General features: G+C 35.7%; 1 protein-coding gene across 5 annotated transcripts in view; it reads right to left on the reverse strand.

Moving 5' to 3' along the window:
• PTPRD (protein tyrosine phosphatase receptor type D) overlaps positions 1–19,421 on the reverse strand; it is a 493,549-nt gene that overhangs the window by 191,952 nt on the left and 282,176 nt on the right. For 2 of the 5 annotated variants that reach the window (XM_069476474.1, XM_069476473.1), the window contains exons 5-8: positions 4,999–5,187; positions 3,725–3,733; positions 3,004–3,021; positions 1,303–1,413 (exon numbers count right to left, since the gene is read on the reverse strand). In XM_069476474.1, coding sequence (XP_069332575.1) covers positions 1,303–1,413; positions 3,004–3,021; positions 3,725–3,733; positions 4,999–5,187 — 327 coding nt within the window. The remainder of the gene's footprint in view (positions 1–1,302; positions 1,414–3,003; positions 3,022–3,724; positions 3,734–4,998; positions 5,188–19,421) is intronic. The other 3 variants (XM_069476476.1, XM_069476475.1, XM_069476478.1) reach the window with 2 other exon arrangements.

The raw sequence follows: 19,421 nt of genomic DNA on the forward strand, positions 1-19,421 counted from the left end.
AGAGAGTAAAAAGGCCATATCAAGGCTTTCAACTGCTACTTGAACATCTCTATTTGCTCTAGTTCACCCTTCCTACCTCAGCTAGAAAAGTTAGCAATATCTCACGGACTAACACGGTATTAGAAACAATAGCTAGCATCATTTTGAAATTTTCCATGGAAGAAGGTACACATGCCTCATGCAGCAAAGGAGGGCACCATCGTGAGAAAGGGGGTCAAAGGGCTTTCAAAGAATTTCGAGAAGAAATGGTTTTCTCCATATTCCCCCCCCCCCCACACTCCACAGAAAGAAAGGAGAGAAAAACATCCCCAGGGACACAAAATTATCTCTAACAAAAATTTCAAAATCAAGCTAGATATTTTCTTAAGGGAACCCATCCTATTGTAACTTAAAGCCCTCTCAGTCTTTTATCTGTTCCCACCCCCACCCACGCCTTTGGTGGCTATTCACAGACATGTAGACCAGGAATAAGAACATTTCCATTGGACAAAAAGCTACAGGAACTGGCTTTGAGAACTCTGGGGAAGAGGAAGCACTTCTTTCTAGTTGAAATGAAAGGCACAGCCATACAGAAGCTCAAAATTTAATCACTTCTATTAATTTATGAGAAAATATGAATGCATCTTCATAAATCATTATTGTCCCAAGGACAACTAATGTTATATTTTAAAATACAATCAGTGTTCCATGGCATTGGAAAAAATTAAACTATTCAGTAAGTCTTATTAATTTAAACAAATGTGTATATATGTGCACATATATAATACTATGTGCTTATAATTAAGAAAGGATAGGAAGAAGAAAGGAAATACAATGTGCTATTTACGAGTAGCACCTGTTTTATAAAGTTAGCAGCTTTACCCTTACAGTTCAGCAGCAGAGGTCGTGAAGACATAAACACCTTTATGCTTGGAGTTGCACAAAGAACTGATTAGTAGCACACCAAGCAATCATTTCAGGTTTGTAAGGAAAGGGAAGAGAAACAACAGAAAAAAAAGAGGGAGGAAAGAAGAAAACCTCAAACAAATGCAAAGCACAGTTCAATCAATGCAGTAAAAATAGAAATCAAGGTGTAAAAATGCAAATATACTTACAACTTCAAGCCTCGGGATAGATTACACTCAAGAGTTGTCTTTCTTTTTTCTAAACAACAAATTCTTTTACTTCTCTATTTACTAAAATGCTTCAGCTATTACCAAACGAGCTTGTTAACTGTTAACATTAACAACGCAGAGCCTGCGGGTGTCTCAACTCCCCCTGAGCCTAAATGCAGAAGCGATGCCCAGGTTATATCACTCCTACCTCTGACATATAAATTGGCAGGGGCGGAATAGCGAGTGCCCGCGCTGTTGGTGGCAACACACTCATATTTTCCTTGGTCAGATTCTTCACTCTGTTCGATCTGAAGGGCTCCTGTATGGATATAAAATATATTGCCAAAGAAATGGTCAGAGAAGGCTTTCTCACTTCGGAAAACTAAACCTCTTAACAATATGAAAAGCCCTGCAAAGCGAAGGTCCGCTCAACGTCGATTCAATCTCTTGCTAAGGTGCACAGACAGAAAATGATGCGATGAGAAGAACATATAGAGATTATTTTTTTTAACATCATCAATGCTAGCATAAGAAAACAATATCTCTTTTCCCAAGCAAGTTTTCTAGTCATAATTAACACTCTTATTTCCTAGACTAATAAAATGAAGATGGGTGAGACTGCTTCAAGGAAGTATGGCTTTTAAATAAAACAAAAGATTAATTTTTGGTTTTGTTTTGTTTCATTTTGGTACCAAAAGTGGCGCAAAATAGAGTATGCTCAAAAAAAACCAGGCTGGGTTTTCAAGAAAGTCTTCTGCGGAAGAAAGCCAAAAATACGCAGCGAGTACAAAAAGGCTGCACAAAGTGAAAAATTAAAATTAGTCATTATAAATTATCAAAATATCACTTAAAGAAACAAAACTCCCTTAAGACATGCAGATTTTTAAGAAAAGAAAGACAGTTTGCCACGACTTACAATCATTTATTAACGTTTGCTGAAAAACAAAGAGCAGTTGAATTAGAAGATTTTAAAAAAGTTAAAAAGCACGGCCTGTGCCACAAGGAAGAGCCAACCAACCACTGCTTGAGGACCTTGAGACGGATCCCCTAAGACACCCATCAAAATCCACCAGTGGGATTAGCAGTGTGGTGTCACAAAACCCCAAGAAAAATACAAAACAAGAATTACAAAAGAAATGCACACTGAGTCAAAGTATGAAAAACCGGCAATACCACATACCACCAAGAATACTGAGCACCTTTTGTTTCCATAGCCTGAAGGACAGAAGATCCAAAAATCCAGAGACGAGTAATCCAAGAAAAAAAGAAGTGGGGAAAAAAGCATCGCTGTCAGACTGTAGGCGAGTGGGATCAGGTGGAAAGGGGAGTCATTCTTTGACTTTAAGACATTAAGAGAAAAAAGAATTGAAGAACAAAAGCAAAAACCTTTTGAAAGATAAAGACAAAAAGCAGATGTTCCAGGCTGTCTTCTGCATGTCTGCCACTGTTCTCCAGACCACCTTGGCTTTGGTCCAGAACAAGAACAGCTAAGGAAGAAAAAAATGATCTTTTTTTTTCTCCGGTTGGACAAAAAAAAAGGAACAAGAAGAAAAAAAAAAAAAAAAAAGAGAAAAAAGAAAAAGGAAGAAGAAAAGAAAAAAAGAGGGACAGATGGTACGCTGTGACTGGTCTGTGGTCTAAAGACCGGGATATGCTTTCTTTGAAGCATATCACAACTTAAATAATCATTTTCATAAAGAAAGAAATGAACAAAACAAAGAGAAAAAGAAAAAGGAAAGGAAAGTTCACAATATGAGAGTCACTGATCATAACCAAACAGTACAAAGGAAAAAAATAAAGTTGATGGACATTATTGGAATGATTCTGAAAACAGGACAAAGATGAGAGGGATGAAAGGACAGGAAGAATGAGTAAGATCATTCTGTGAACGTTAGTTCAGCACTCTTACCTCTTATTGGTGTACCACCTGGGTGGATAATATGAATGCAAATAAGATTAGAAAGAAGAAGCATTAGTACGAGAAGAAAGAGGCTAGGGCTGGGGAGAAGAATTAAATTAGATTTACAGAATTAAATAAGGTCTTAAAAGAAACTTGAATTACTATACTGGTAAAACAGGAATATATTAGATAGTATTATTAGATCATAAAGCAAGTTGCATTATACCACAGAGGGCAAAGACCACAATAGGCAGCATTGCCTTTCTCAGAGAAGCAACTGAGTTCTTAGGTCTGGGGTCATATAGGGTTAGAATTGTATCTTATATGCCTCATATCCCTTTTAAAAAAAGAATTGTGCAATATTTTTAAAAGACAGTTTAGGAAACTAGCTAATCTATTTAAGTATATATATAGATATGCACATATATATATACTGTTATAGGAAATACTAAAGACTAACTGGAAACAAACACTGTTGGTTGGATATCTTATGCTACTAATGTACTATGCTACATTTGTGTGATATAACTTGTGTACTATTTTATTTTTCTATACAGTGTTCTTACGATAACAGTTCTGTGGAGGTGTGTGTGTGCGCGCCACTACGGAGATCTGGTGTCTACACTGACAGTTAGTAAAATGCATGCCATGCATTTTATTAATAATAATAATAATATTCTGAATATGGAAATTAGTGGGGGTGAAGTGCGCTTCAGAACTAAGCACTTACCAATAGATTCTGGAGATTTAAATACGGAGAGAAGAAAGACAGCATAAAAATATTATTATATTCCTTATAATTTGGTACAAATTTTTCAGAGTTAAAGCTTTATATACTAAATCATCTATGTTACATGTGAATAATTAATTCTTTATTTACAATAACAGAATGCTAATCTACACAATTCTGCTGACAACAAGCAAAAGAGGAGTTAACAAGACGCTTTAACATCACAGGACAGGTCAAAAGCTGAGAATTCTGGGAAGACAGGCAGTTAAACAACTTAGAATTCTATACCAATATTACTACCAATGTCAAAGTAAACAGCTTATTAGTATACGTCCCCATGAAATTACCTAGGGACAGGCTGTAAAACTTAAGAAATTTAGAATCGTCTCTACTTTTAATCTAAAGAGAGCAAAGGAATAAACTGGGGATGGGGATGGGGAAGGGAGAAAAGGGTAAAGAGAGAGAAAAAACAGCAAAAGCTGGAGTCTACACCAAAAGCAGACTTCTGTAGATCCAGTCACTGGAGGGTTCAAAAACCTTTAGTGTGGGCGCACACTACTGTGGCTAAGGTGTAGAAAATGTTCACTCTCAATGAGATCATAATAGTATTAATAAAAATCCCCTCCTTTCACTGGTACTTTGTAAAGGACTTTTTAAAAAATATATCTGGTTACTCAAGAGATAACATTTCTGTGTTTTATGTATTAGTGAAAAGAAAGCAGATGTGCCCAAGCTTACTAAACTTTGGTACTTCGATGAGTTCAAATGGAGAAACGACAGCAGAAAACAGACTTTCATAAAATTGAATCATTTCAGTGTTTAATATGAACATTTTGTTTTTAATGGATATAACCATTGGAACTCCTTGCAACTTCTGAATGAAGTCCAATGTTGAAATAAATTTGTTTCAAAAGAAAACAGAGAAAGAAGAAAGAAAGAGGAGAAAATGGATCCATCAAATACTGCAGAAAAGCAGTAAATTAAAAAATTATCAAAAATACAGTCACAGCAGTGAGCAATGTGGATTAAACAGAAGCTGCAAAACACACAGAGAAGAGGAGAAAAACAGACTCTGAAACAGGCTATGACATCACAAACATGGACAACACGGTAAGTACAAGAAAGAGAAGAGGGAGAAAAATCAATACCTAAAAATTAAAAATAAATAAAATAAAAATAAAAAAATAAAGAGAAAGATTAAAAGAAGGGGAAAACAAAACAAAACAAAACAAAAAAACTTGTACGAGTTAGTAGAAACAGTAACAAGACCCTACCTGATCGTAACTGTTTAATACGACCATTGTTGTTGCTTGTGTCCACGGGTAAGAAATCTTTAAACCAAGTGATTTCTGGATCTGGATTGCCACTGGCTGCACAAAGCATGGTGGCCGTGCGTGTACGCTCAACCACCTTCAACTGTGGGCCCATGTCAATGGTAGGGAAGCCCCTGGGAATTTGATCCTCTGCAAGACAAAAGGTGATACAAACATTGTGTTAACAAGTCTGATGTCCAAAATTCAAGAGATTTTGCCCATAAATCCCTCCCTTTACCTTATTCAGCATTTACTGAGAGCCTAACACAAACCAGGCACCATTGCACTATTAGACAAGGACACAGTCACAATGTTGTTCCTGACCAAAGAGTGAACAGTCTCTCTAAGAGCACAGATGGAGAAGTAATCGTAGCATTTGAGGCCGAGCAGGGTAGTGAGTACCAAGAGGAAGCCCCTATTTGAAATGGGCCTTTAGGAACGAGTAGAGTTGGCCAAGTTGCAAAAAGGAAGGGGATTTTAGAAAGATGGAAATGTTACAAGTACAGCACTGAGTCAAGAAAGCTTTCACGGAAGGAAAAGCAGCAGTGCCGGCCTGAAGAGCACACAGGGAACAAGCAGGTGCTGGTGAAGCTGTCTGATTCAGAGCTGACACATTTTTCTTATAACTCGCTCTGTATATTTTTCACAGAAGCACAAGGTTCAACCCAGACGAATTCCTTTGTAGGAAGTTTCAGTTAACCGGAAAATTGTCTCAGAACGCTTTATGAAAGAACAACAAAAGCAGCTCCCCATTAAGGACATAAAAGCAATGTTCCTTGGGGTAAGGGAATACTTTCCTCCATCCCAAAGGCCTGCACCATTTTCAGTTGTTAAAAAGTTCAAGTTCTTACTCATACACTGCTGGTGGGACTGTACACTAGTGCAACCCCTGTGGAAAGCAATGTGGAGATACCTTAAACAGATTTAAGTAGACCTACCATTTGATCCAGCAATCCCATTATTGGGCATCTACCCAGAAGAACAAAAGTCATTCTATAAAAAAGACACCTGCACCGGAATGTTTATAGCAGCACAATTCACAATTGCAAAGATGTGGAAACAACCCAAATGCCCATCAATTCATGAATGGATTAGCAAAATGTGGTATATGTATACCATGGAATATTACTCAGCTATTAGAAATAATGGCGATATGGCATCTCTTTGGTTCTCCCGGAGAGAGCTGGAACCCATTCTATTAAGTGAAGTATCCCAAGAATGGAAAAATAAGCACCACATGTACTCACCAGCAAACTGGTTTCCCTGAGTGCACATTTGGGAATAACACCAATTGGGTATCAGACAGAGGTGGGGGCTGGGGGGAAGGGATGGGTATATACCTACTTGATGAGTGCGATGCGCACTGCCTGGGGAATGGACACGCTTGAAGTTCTGACTGGGGGGGATGGGAGTAGGGGGAGGGGATGGGTGCATACCTACATGATGAGTGCGATGTGCACTGTCTAGGGAATGGACACAACTGAAGCTCAGACTCAGGGGGATGGGGAGGCATGAGCAATATATATAACCTGAACTTTTGTACCCCCATAATGAGCTGAAATAAAAAAAAAAAAGTTCAAGTTCTTAAATTTTGATCTCTAACTCATCCAAAGTTCACTTCTGCCTTTCTAGATCTAATTGTTCTAGACCCTCACTTTTGAGAAATTAAAGTCCTCTTAAATGCCACAATCATGCCCCACATTGATAACCAATATTGCCAGCTCTTCTAGCCAGGATTAGAAAGGTGTGTTCTATCCAAGCATTGAAGGTGTTTTAGTTAGATGAGTGATAATTATCCAAATTATAATGTGGCCATTTGTTTGAAGATCATTATGAAACATTCTGACTTCCAATTGGGTCTGGTGTTAATTTAATCAACACTCCCCCATGACCACTGATAAATTTTCATGAGCTACTAATTCTAAAATGACTCAAAAGCAGAAAGACCAGTGAGTAAAATATTAGAAATCACCAAATGTGGCATGTAGCTTCTCCTTGGATGCCCCCCACAATCTCCAATATGATCCATGAATCTACAGTTAATCCTGAATCTCAATGATGTTGAGTTACAATTTCTAGTAAAGAAGCTCCATTTTGATTCCTCCACTGTGTCGTCAGTAAACCCTTTGTGTTCTCCACTTTCTCCCCTCTTTCGTCTACAGGGTAGACTCAATCTCCTGAACCTGGCTAGCAAAGAAGTCCTTTTAAATCAGGCCCCATTTTTCTCAGTCTCTCATAGATGGATCACTTCTCCCATAGGAAACATTTCTTCTGCCCATATTAAAATTCTCACCATTCCTCAACAAATCACGTGTGTTGAGTACTCTGTGCCTCTAGGAAGCCACTTGGCCCAAATTACCTTCTCTGTAAAGCTTTCCCGAATTCTCTCAAACACATTTAATGTTTCCTCCTCAGAGCTACCATAGCAGTGGGTATCTAAAGCCACTGTCTTGTACTTATCGTTAGTTTATCCCTCTCTGAGTTCCTCCACATCTCATTTGTATTCAAACCTCTTGCCATCATGCTAGCCTAGATTTCCAGATTTTAAGGGAAACTCCAGTGATTCCCAAGCCTAAGTATGAATATACCCCAGTGATTATAATTTGTTTCCCTACTACACACAACTTCTGGTAGAAAGGTAATCAGAGAAACAGTTAAGGACTGGAGAGATTTTGAATATGGATGTTGAAAGAATGTCAAGATACTACCAAAAAATAAAGCTCTCAAGAAAGAGAAAGTTCAGTAAACAGATCCAGTTAATTATAAAAGAAAGTTAATGAGATAATAAGGAAAAGTATAGACTCTGGCTCTTCCACTGGGTAGGACAGACAGTATGTATCTTTTACTAACAGTCTGTGAAAGAAGAAAAGAAGTTGTAGCAAGTTGGACTTGACACCTGGATTCAGTACAGAATTATTTCCCATCAGACCATGTAATTATGACTAGGGACTAAAACAACATATAAAAATAGTTAACTTCAATAAGCCATATTTTCCTTAAGTTGAAAGATGTGGCTCTTTTAGGGAAGCAGTCTCACATTCTGTTTATCTGAATGCTTAAACAGCACCAGCCAAGCAGAGGTCTACAGTGGACAAGTGCCAGCAACAGTAGCTAAAATGGAATTTCGAGAAGATTTTTCAAGGATCTGAGAGGAAGTTAAAAACTAGAAGTGGGATAAGGAATATCTTGCAAATTAGGCTATGCTAATTTTAATAATCTATTCCACTTGAATTTCATCAGGGTGTTCTTTATGTCTTTAAAGGTTTTGCCAATATATTTACATCTACAGTGTGGTTCTAATGTTGTTTGGGGCAGAGAAAGCAGAAAGATCAATAGCTGCTGTACCACACACATTATATTATTAAATTTCTCACTTGGCAGCTATTGACACAACATGCTTCAAAGGATAAAAATAATTTATCTCAAGTGTTCCAAAGTCAACTATACTGCCTTCATCATCCAGAAATGAGTTTCTGAAAAAGCTCTTAAGATTTCTTTTGTTGTTGTTATGTTCCATTTTTAAAGCAACCAACTTAGGTTAATAAGAAATCACCTTGGGATTCCTGAGTGGTTTCTGTATTTCCCAGGGCACTGCATCTTCCCCAGGGTTTTTAACTACTAGTTACATTTGCATGCATAACTATTGCTCTGCTAGCCATCACTTTTATTCCACAAGTTCATCTCTCTGAGCCAATATTCAGTGCCGATCAGTGGCAAGTGTCAAAGGCTTAAGATTTTGAGCCACTTACTAAAGGCTCTTACCAAAGAAATCTAGATTTAATAACCATTTATAAGAAATGAAGTCCTCACCTTCGGGATGGCTGACCAAATTGACTTGTGCCCTCCTGAAAGCAGTCTAATACATTTGCATGACCTTTCTTTTCCTTCTTGGCTCATAAAGAACACTCCAGAGCCCCCTTTTCATATACAGGAGTGTACAACAAAGATAATCTTTCTTGCATACTAATGGGGCAGAGAATGTAAAGAGTGTTCCTTTCTTATTTTTAATAAGGGTAATTAAATTCTATCCATTCCCCCCTTTGCACAGAACCTCTTTGAATGTGCTTTCTTCATTAAATTTTCATGAGAAACATCACAATGTAACAGATTCAAATAGCCAGAGCTGTTACACGTTGACAGTTGTGGCTTGTTTCCAATTTGACCGTCAGGTATTTGGCAATAAAACTCAGTATTCAACATAAAACAAACTGTAGAAATAATGAAATTTCTAATTGGAATGCTTATCTCAGTGGGTGTAGTTTAGAAGATGTTAATTGCTTTTTTTTTACCCTCTGCATTTATTAGTGATTTATAGAAAACTGCCCTGGTCATTTGATAACATCAATTTTGACAGCTCCTCAAATGTGTGGTACCAGGAACTTGGGAATCAAATCAATACCCTTAATACCTTTAACCACATAAACTTTCATAGGCAAAAGCAGCTAGCAAAAATTAACAAATTGTCAATATGTTAGTAGCTTTAAACTTTTACATGAGGTGAAAAGAAAAACATTTTGTCCTATTCATTAATGTGCTCATTAAGCTTTAAAGTGCCTTACTTATCACAGTTCCATATTAATATTCAATCATGCAGAATTAGCTACTAATTCATCAACAATTTAAATCAGACTTGACCTTCACAAAGCCATTTGGTCTGTCATTTTGAGAGGCCATTAAAGGGCAGATTACTACATACTTGTGCTTAGTGAATCGTAGAGTCATACATATTTTGTTTGGAATGGCAGCTGTAATAGACCTGGAAATATAGCACATTCTTTGAATCTGTTTGGTGTCTTAATGAAATATGTTGATATGAAACTTTCAGTTTCATTAAAGAAAGAGAAAAATGAATGTCAGCATTTTCCAGAGTTAACTTCCCACTGTTGTAGAACTTGTTAACCACCCCTGAGCTACTCAGGACTTGAATCTATGGGTAAAGTAGTATAACACTGTTTTGTAGGGAGTCATGCTTTAGATATCTGTGAATGACTAATAGCTTTTGAATAATTTGCTCACTTAAACTGCCATCATTGTTAATAAATAAACAATTTTAATAATACTTTTATTTTCATTCCAATTCCACAAACACTGAACCTTTCAAATTCGAAAGGAAGCCAGGAAACTCTGAATTGCCTGCTAAGGCCACAGCCCCCTTCCAAGGTGGCCCTAATTAGTTCTTCTTCCCTAATCTTGCTAGGGCTCTTGCTGAATGAATTCAACCAGACTAGTTCTTTGACTCTAGTCCCAAAGGATTTAAAGAATTTTTCAATAAAAGACTGTTTGCCATGGTCCTTGGTAAAATCCCAATTTTTCCGATTTATCACAAATGCTTATGAATGAAAAGCATGTCAACTACATCAATGGTATGCATTATTAAAAGATTTGGCAAGTATACCTGAATACTTAGATATCACTGACAATACAGAGGTTTTGGCAAGAATGGCAGTACAATAAATCAAAATCAGAAGCTGGAGGAAGAGACAAGCAGCTTTTTTTCTTTGCAGAATTCTCCCTTGGAGTCACTTTTCTGAGTGCCAAACAGTTCCAAGTGGCTCCTCTTTAAACGCCCTCAACTGGTGTTACCAATAAATCCCTTATTAAAGTCAAAATATAAGTGTGAATCTTACAAGCTCACAGGGAGGCAGGAGCTATGTGTTATTTCCTTTGTAACCCTCCCAGTGTTCCACAAATACTTGCAATCAGACATGTTTATGATGCCTTGACAACCATTTCAGCACTCACTCACAAGGCATCTCTGAATTCCTACTGGACTGACTCAAAGCCACTCATTTAAACAGTTAGCCATCCTTCAGTTGTTTTGTGGAAATACATTTGGCTTTCTCAATTTGCGTATCAGTCTATCAAAGCAGAAAACTATCGTATAACCAATTTCTACTTTTTTACAGTGTCATAAGTAGTATTAGACTTAGAGACTTACAAAAACGGTTGTTAATGACTTTAGAATCTTTAGTTTTACTTAGCAAAGGATTTTCATTTAATTGAGATGTACAGTTTGTGCTTGGTTCCTTCTTCAATTTGTTGGTACACAAGCAGCGTGCAATTTATTTTCTGCTTTCTTCGTTTTATAGGAGGCCTTCCTTCCCTCATATATTGGTTGTCATTTCCAAAAAGTCAAAATTGCAACCATGTGACAAAACCTCATATGTGAACACAATGAAATCGAAAACAACACAGAATATATGTGTCTATATTCTACTGTTATCCTATCTATGTAATAATGAAATTCGACTAATGACAAAAAAAAAAAGTGAACCACTCAGTTTTATGTTGAGGCAAATACTGTGGGTCTTGTTTCACTGATAGGAGTAAAGACTTCTAAGTGACAGGACATCTTAAGGCTTTAGGCTTTCACGATAAAATCTTACAGAGAGCAGAAGTGATTTTAATTTTTCCTTTGAAGGGTGGAAAGACAGAGTGAAGAAAAGTTTTCAATAACATAAGGAAACAAGGAAAATGTCAGACTGGTAATATGTAGAATATTTTCTTAAATAAAAGTCTTAGACCATATGCATGGGCGTGCGCGCGCGCGCGCGCACACACACACACACACACACACACACACAAATATATAGAGAAAGGCTTCTAAACCTGTTAGAGAAATAGTATTATTCTATGCAGCATAAAATCAGTGGGTTTTTATACTTAAGAAAAAAGTACAAATTCTCTCATACTGTTAAATATATGCTGCTCTTAAGGTGGTCAAATAAGATATTTATGAAATAAAATATTTATGAAAGTTGCATTATATATTAAAAGAAAAAGAGAATTTGAACTATTAGTTCTAAAAATCTCCTGGATAGTCAATAGATGGCATTATCCATTCTGCAAATATTTATTGAAGGCCTCCTTTGTGCCAGACTGGGCGAGGCACTGGGTATGAAGTAACCTAGAGAATCTCCATGCTGTTCTGATTTAATTGTATCTGCAGAATAATTAAATTCTTTGGGAACAATAATAGTACCCAGTTCATAGACAGGAGCATTGAATGAGATAATGCATTAAATGTGCCTAGCACTGCCTGGCACTACTGCCTGGCATCTAGTAAAATATCAGCCTATCTGTACTTACTCTATCCCAAGCTCTAGCAATAGAGCTAAATAGAACAAAGGCACCTAATTCTAAGTCTTGATATAACAAGAATTGCAGCAATAAACTGCACGTGAGAAAATATTCTATGCAAATCATAAAAACAGGGATTATGTAAATATGCAAATAAATTTAAAGGGTAGTATCTGTGCCAAGTAACTGCTTCAAAGCTCATGCATGACATGGTTTCTTCCTTTTAACAAGATTTTCGGCTCTCTGATTAATCAACAGTAGAAATAAAAAGAATTTATATTATGATTTGTTCCCAAAAATGAATCTGAAATATCATGGGAGGTGTTTTTCTTTTAATTATTCAGGGAAGGGTAATTAACTATTCATCATCTTGGGGAGTAGGTCATGTTAAGAAGTCTATAATGGCTTTCTTAAAGAAAATAATTTTTAAAAGATGAAGCCAAGAAGTCACAGAGACGTTCGTTTTTTTCTTTCAAAAGTTTCTTCGCACTCAGAAAACAACTATTTGGGCAAAATGATATAAGTCAAAAAATGCCTCTGCACAAAGTCCCCATAGGCTAGTTGTAACAAACCCATTAATTGTTCAGCTCTTGAGAAGGGGAAATCTCTCAATAGATTCACACCCACAACAAAATGGAATTTAATAAGAACATCTTATTAGTCTAATGTAACATTTGTACCCTATAAAGTGCTATGATGTCCTGTATCTCCAAAATATAGGTATTTGAGTCTTATTAGAGTTTCCTGAGGTAGGCAAGGGTGGTATCACTATCATTTTCTATAGACATAAAACAAAGACTCAGTAAAATTAAGTTACTTGTTCCAGGTCATACATATAGTAAAAATTAAAGAATATCTTTTAGCTCTAGATTTGATATATTTGTATTTTATGTTTTCTCTATGCCAATTGCTGTTCTTCAAATAAATATTCATCATGAACAATGGAATTCTTGATCAGAGTCAACTTACGATAACAGGCACAAAATTTTTTTTTTTTAATATTTGGTCATTTTTTATTTTTTAAGCCAAAAGGCATAAACACTAAAGTTCCACGGGGTGTAATAATAATTTAAAAGTAGATCTACATTTTAAAAATCTACCTTTTAATATATACCAATTGGCTTCTCATTCATTTAGCATTGGCTATAGGTAGAGTCAGAATGCTGCCATGTTTGTCAGCCAATAAAAGGTGGATGAGAAATGGAAGAGTGTGAAAAGCCTGATAAATATCAAGCAATTTCCCCAGAGACCTCAAACTCAGCATTGTGCCTACATCCTTAACTCTTCTGTAATTTCTATTTAATTATCTAGGAAGGGCTATAAATGGCAGGACTTCTGCCATGGGCAGACAACAGAAGTCAGTACACAGACCAAAAAATCAGACTTAAGTAGACAAAACATATCTACCCTATGACCTTGGGCCATACAGGTCCCTCTTCTGTTATATGGGGCTACTAATGACTACCCTGAAGCTTTCTCTGGATAGGGAGATGGATCAGTGTCTCAGAGACTGAAAGGTGGAGGGTTACTGGTTGGCGTACTTGCTAATTTGTTGAACAGCAATGAGTTTAAGTCATTATCTTTCAGAATGAACCACAGTGTCAGGCTACAAACAAGAACCACCATTTTCTTTCCAGAATACAGTCCCTGAAGAGGAGGAAAAAACAATCTTTTCTTAAAGAAAACAGTGTAAATAAAGCTTTTATTTTCACCATTCCAGATGGCAGCAGGGTATAATTTGTACTGTTTTGACATCATGACCGTATTATTCAAAATCAATCTTCCTGCAAGTGAATTGAATAAAGCACTGAAAACAGAAAAATAAAGAGCAAAGAAATAAAAGCTAAATCAACGTTTTCTAGCAAAGTTGGGCTCCTGGGCCATTATCAAAATGATATGCATATGAATGAAATTGAAAAATAATTCATATAAATAAAGTAGTTTCTAATTATAAGTCAAATGCTGTTCTAAGTCAGAAAGAAACCATTTAAAGCAGGGAAAAACTGCCAGTTAATAAATGATATTCCAAATGGAATATTTAATAAATATAAGATCTGCCCCACTGAAAGTAATTATGAACAAAATACAATTAATTTTTATTCCAAGGTCCTCTTTGCAAGTTATTATGTACAAATGGTATGCTTACCTTAATATAGCTATAAATCAATCAGAGAAGCTTTTATTTTAGAGTAGATTTAGGTATTTCTTAAGGGTGGTGACAAGATACAAAAGTCTCCAAAGATTTCTCACAGAATTATGCCATGCAGGAGTAGAAAATTGGACATTGATAAGCTGATAAAAGTCTCATTAGCTGCTACTGAATATTCAGCATACCAACCACTTACCCACAGAGCATTATAGAGCAAAGCTCCACTTTATGAAATATTCTTCACATGTTGAAGAATTTGCAAGACCCTCTTGGCAGAGAATAAAACAAACTTGTTTAGAAGCAATGTATGCAATTATCCTACAAATTGCAAAGTAATGTCTACATAGCAGAACGCAAACCTCAGTTATATTAAATTATCATTTGTCTCAATGTGGTAGATGCAATTTCACATTGCATTAAGTCAGTTAACTCTTATCGTTATTAGTGTATGGCCTTATGATCATTTGGCCAAATGATCAGCATTTTTCTGATTCACAATTTTAAAAAAATTCATTGAGAAAAATGAAAGTACCCTCTCCTAGCTGGCAACACTATTAATACTTGAATATTTAAGTAAATATTTAGGAAACAGAGTAATGCTTTTATTGCCTTCTTAGGGATGCAAATCTCATTAAGATAAAATCTAATAACCATAACTTTCACAAATCTCATTGCTTTTTATTAATTTTATATTTACTAACAAGCAGGTGTCATGATACAGCCATCCAAATGTTTGCCTTACTTTGACTATTAAAATAATTTACCACTTTACAGAAATTTATACTTGCCATACTATAAATTTTATTATTTTTATTTTTGATCAGTTGATTAATTGAGACAGGGCCTCAGTCTGTCTCTCAGGCTGGACTGAAGTGACACAATCATGGCTCACTGTACCCTCAAATGCCTGGGTTCCAGTGACCCTCTGCCTCAGGCTCCTGCCACTGGGATTACAGCTGTGAGCCACCATGCTGGATTTTATTATTTCTAGAAGAAAATGGAACTAAAGTTTAAAAATTTGATTTTTGTTTTTTAGAAAGAGAGACATAAAGACAAAATTAGTAAACATGGAAAGAGAATTGGGTTTGGCTTCTGCTTCTATTATTTGTTAACTTTGCAAAAGTTAGAAACTCCAACAAGCTCAACTTAAGGCTACAAAAAACATTCACCATGGCTGCTTCACTATATTGTAGTAAATGTAAATAAACATAAATAAGTTTTCTAAGCCATCGAATGTTATAGAAAGAAGAAAACCAAAATTAACTGTGTGGTGTCCAATAGGAATTGGAGGTATTGATGTGAACACATGGTTTTACAGATAGATAAAGAAATGATTTCAAAAATGAGTGCGCATAAACATGCATGCAGTCTTTATATAAGCTTACCAGAGATATCTTCCCTAGCTGTATGAACCAAGAGAGGCTGGGAGCAGTGATACCCAATAGCAATGGCCACACCAGTCAGATTTTGGGCCACTCTCTAACGAAAGGAAACAGAGATCCTTACAGAAATGATTGATTCTAGCCTGCACTGGGACAAGGAAAGTTGGAGATATACCCAGAATTATCCTGTTGTATGAGAGAGTACTCAAAGAATGATAGAGACATATTAAATACACACAGAAGCCAGCTTGATGGAGCTCTCACTGGGCAAATATGAGACAATTTGAACATAAAAATTAGACAGCACTAACAAATTGCAACATAATGAATAACAAAAAAAGACGAGTCCATACTGATATAAATAAATGAATAAATCAAAAAGTTTCTGGAGAAATGGTGTACTTATATAGTCTCAAAGTAATTCCCCACATAAGTTTATTAAATATAAAGGAAAAATGAGTAACTTTACAATGGAGAAGGCTCACAGAAACAACCTTGATCAAGAAAATCAAAGTTAACGACATCAGTAATGATAAATCAAAATCATGTGCTCAGAAAAACATGACATCACTTCCATTTATTAAGGTGAAAGATTTATAACCCTAAGTATGATCATTTGTAAACAGCAGCAAAACCCAAAGTGAGAACATTTTATGAAATAATAGGCTTGTTATCTTCAAAATTACAAAGTCCAAAAATGTCAAAGAAAGACTGAGGAACTCTTCCAGTTTGACAATTAAGCACAAAATATAACTCTTAGCTGGAGACGTCAAGGATAGTTAGAGAAATCAGAACTTGGAACAACTGGTGAAATGTGGTCTGAGGTAAATGGGGTCTGAGAATTAGATGGTTATGATGCATCAATGTTTACTTCCTGATTTTGATGGCTGCATTATAGTCATTTATAGTTGGGTAGGAGAATGTCCTTGTTTGTTTAAATACAAATATTTGGGGATGATAGGCATCAGGTTAGCAATTAACTCTCAAACAGTTTAGAAACAATAAGTTCTTTGTACTGTAGTTTCCAGTTTTCTATAAGATTGGGATTGCTTCAAAATTTTAAATCATATATAAGTAAGTTAATTTACATTATCATAAATAAATAGATTTATTCCAAAAGTTTCTGGGTAGCTAGATCTACTCAATATAATCAATTTTGTTCCGATTCTAAAAAATATTCACAAATATATACTTCCTCTTAGGCCCTCTTGAACACCATGATTATGTAAATAACATTTCAACTGTTATTATCAATTTTACACAAATAATGACAATACCAGAAAAACATGGTATGTCTAGAAATATGTAAATTCCTTTGAAATTAAAACTTCTAAGTATTTAATTACCAACCCTAAACAATGAAACAAAATTTGAGTAATAACCCAAGAGCCAGGCTCTAACTCATAAGAAAATGTAGAGAAATCAATATTTTGATAATTCTATGTTTATGATTCTTATTTAGAGAAATTAAAAAGAGAAGTTGACCCCTGATTGATTTTCTTTCCAAGTGTCTGAGAAAGTTTACGATAGAAGGTAAGTGTTTTGAGAATCTTCCTTCCAACTAAAACATTATCAACCTGACTTAAAACCCGGAGTAGCTTCAGAAATCCAAATGTTATTTCTTAAGCCAAACTTTCAAAATTTTTTCAGAAAAAAATCCACCTTCTCCTCAGCTCTTCACAGTTTTCCTCCTGGAAATAGAGCACATTAAAGGAAAATGCTTGTGATCCCATTGTCTTTAATAATGTAAGGGAGTGAGAGCAAGAGGAACAAAATAAAGGGACACAGATACACCTAGGTAATTCTGAAGAGAACATTTCACCATTTTATTCCACTCAGTAACAGATTTTATAGTTTTAAAGACAAATTGTGGTAGGTATTTGTTTTGTTGAAGGGAGAAGATAGATTCTGAAAACAGAGGTAATAGCAGTTTTCTTTTGGGGATATCTCGGAAAATAAAAAGATTAGATCTTAAAACACCAAATATCATACATAAAAATGTTTCACTTGAAGAATGAAAACTACAAGAGTACATGAAGAAACATTTAAAGATAACTTACGTGTCTCAGAGTATATTATGTATCTATGGAAATTTTCCCATAGTTATGGGAAAATTTCTAGTTATGTGGCAAAATTCAGCCTGAATCTAACACCAAAGCATAACCAAATGAATAGAATTAGTTTATGTTTGTCAGTGCATGGTTTTCTTCAAAATCTTTGAAATCACAGACTGTCAGTTTATGAAACTGCTTAAAGATGTTTATGACTATGATTTATTTATTTTTATAATCTTTGAATTTCCCTCCTTCTTTATATAAACTTACCAATCAAAATAACATATTTAAAAGCAAACGCTGGTAGAAATTAATTCCCTAAGTTATAAAATATCAAAAATATTAACATGCTATTCAACAGGAGGTCAGACTTCTGGAAAATAACCTGACAGAAGAAAAACTATCAAAAATAGTTATATGAATGAAATCCCATATCCTTTGCTACTAGACAGAAGAGATAACAAGTCCCCACATAAATTCTAGAAGCTTGACTTTGTTCTTCAATAGTAGATTAAACCCAGCAAATTAGAAAAAAGGTTTCAGGCAAAACCTGAAGGCATACATAAAGGAGTGTGGTCTTTTTCCTAAGAGCAAATAGGAACAAAAGGAACAAAAGAAAAGGTTTAAAGGTAGATATAAATATGTGGACACTTAAGTGCCCATAGGCATGTGTATTGGGAGAGTTGTCACTTATCATCAAATTGACATTTTGAAAAACACCATTTTAACTGCAGTGTGAAAAATGCATTGGATAAGGGCAAAAAAAAAAAAAAAAAATATAGGGAGGCCATTTAGGAGGCTACTGAGATAACCCAGCGGCAAGATAAATTTGCACCAGGGAATCAGTGGAGGAGTTGGGGAAAAGTGAAAAGAGTTGAGAATAATTTGAAGGTCAATTTTACAAGGCTTGGTGATATTTTGAAGATGAGGAATGAAGGAAAATCATCAGGGATGGCTTTCTAAAACTATATGATAGTTTGCATGATATATTTGCAGTCATGTCTTCCCTTGCGAAATGATGTCATACATTTGAGGCACTTCTGAAACAGACAGTATGCCCCATGGGTAGCTGCCCTAGGGCAGAACACAGCCCCAAGTACAAGGCATTATTTGCCAAGTGAATACCAGCTCACCTTTATCTTCAGGAGTTGGCAGAAAGGGCTGACCTATTAACCTGTTTGCCCCGTTAATGTGCTTTGACTCAGGGTGAAGGCAAAATCTGCTTCTGCCTATACATGTGAGCTCAGCATCCTCACTATGGATGTGCCAGGTCTTCCCTGGGCACTGGTCTAGAATGGGATGGAGAGACTCACGGGTTTGTATCAATTTTCTCCACAAACAGCTCTATTCCTACAATCTGAAGACAGTTTGAGCATGCCAAGGGGGTTTCTCCTTAGCCAGAGAAGAAACTCACGAAATATTAAGAGTATGATAGTCAATGGCTTCTGGAATAAAAGGATAAATAACTTGAGTTGTACTCCTATGAAGACACAGCATTAGGAATCTCCTTATAGATAACTCATGGCTGTCACATTTTAATATATGACATGCCAATTAAATAGACACAAGTTTGCAATGATAGGATACTCAGAAGCGATGTAATAAACCTTTTTCTTTCATATTGAATACAACCCAGAGTTGCTCATTTTCATTTAGTTGTAATAGACTGACATATTGTTATAAATTTAGGAAACATACCATCTCTAATTCTTAACAAAG

The sequence above is a fragment of the Eulemur rufifrons genome, chromosome 7 (genome assembly GCF_041146395.1).
Source record: "Eulemur rufifrons isolate Redbay chromosome 7, OSU_ERuf_1, whole genome shotgun sequence".
NCBI lineage: Eukaryota > Metazoa > Chordata > Mammalia > Primates > Lemuridae > Eulemur > Eulemur rufifrons.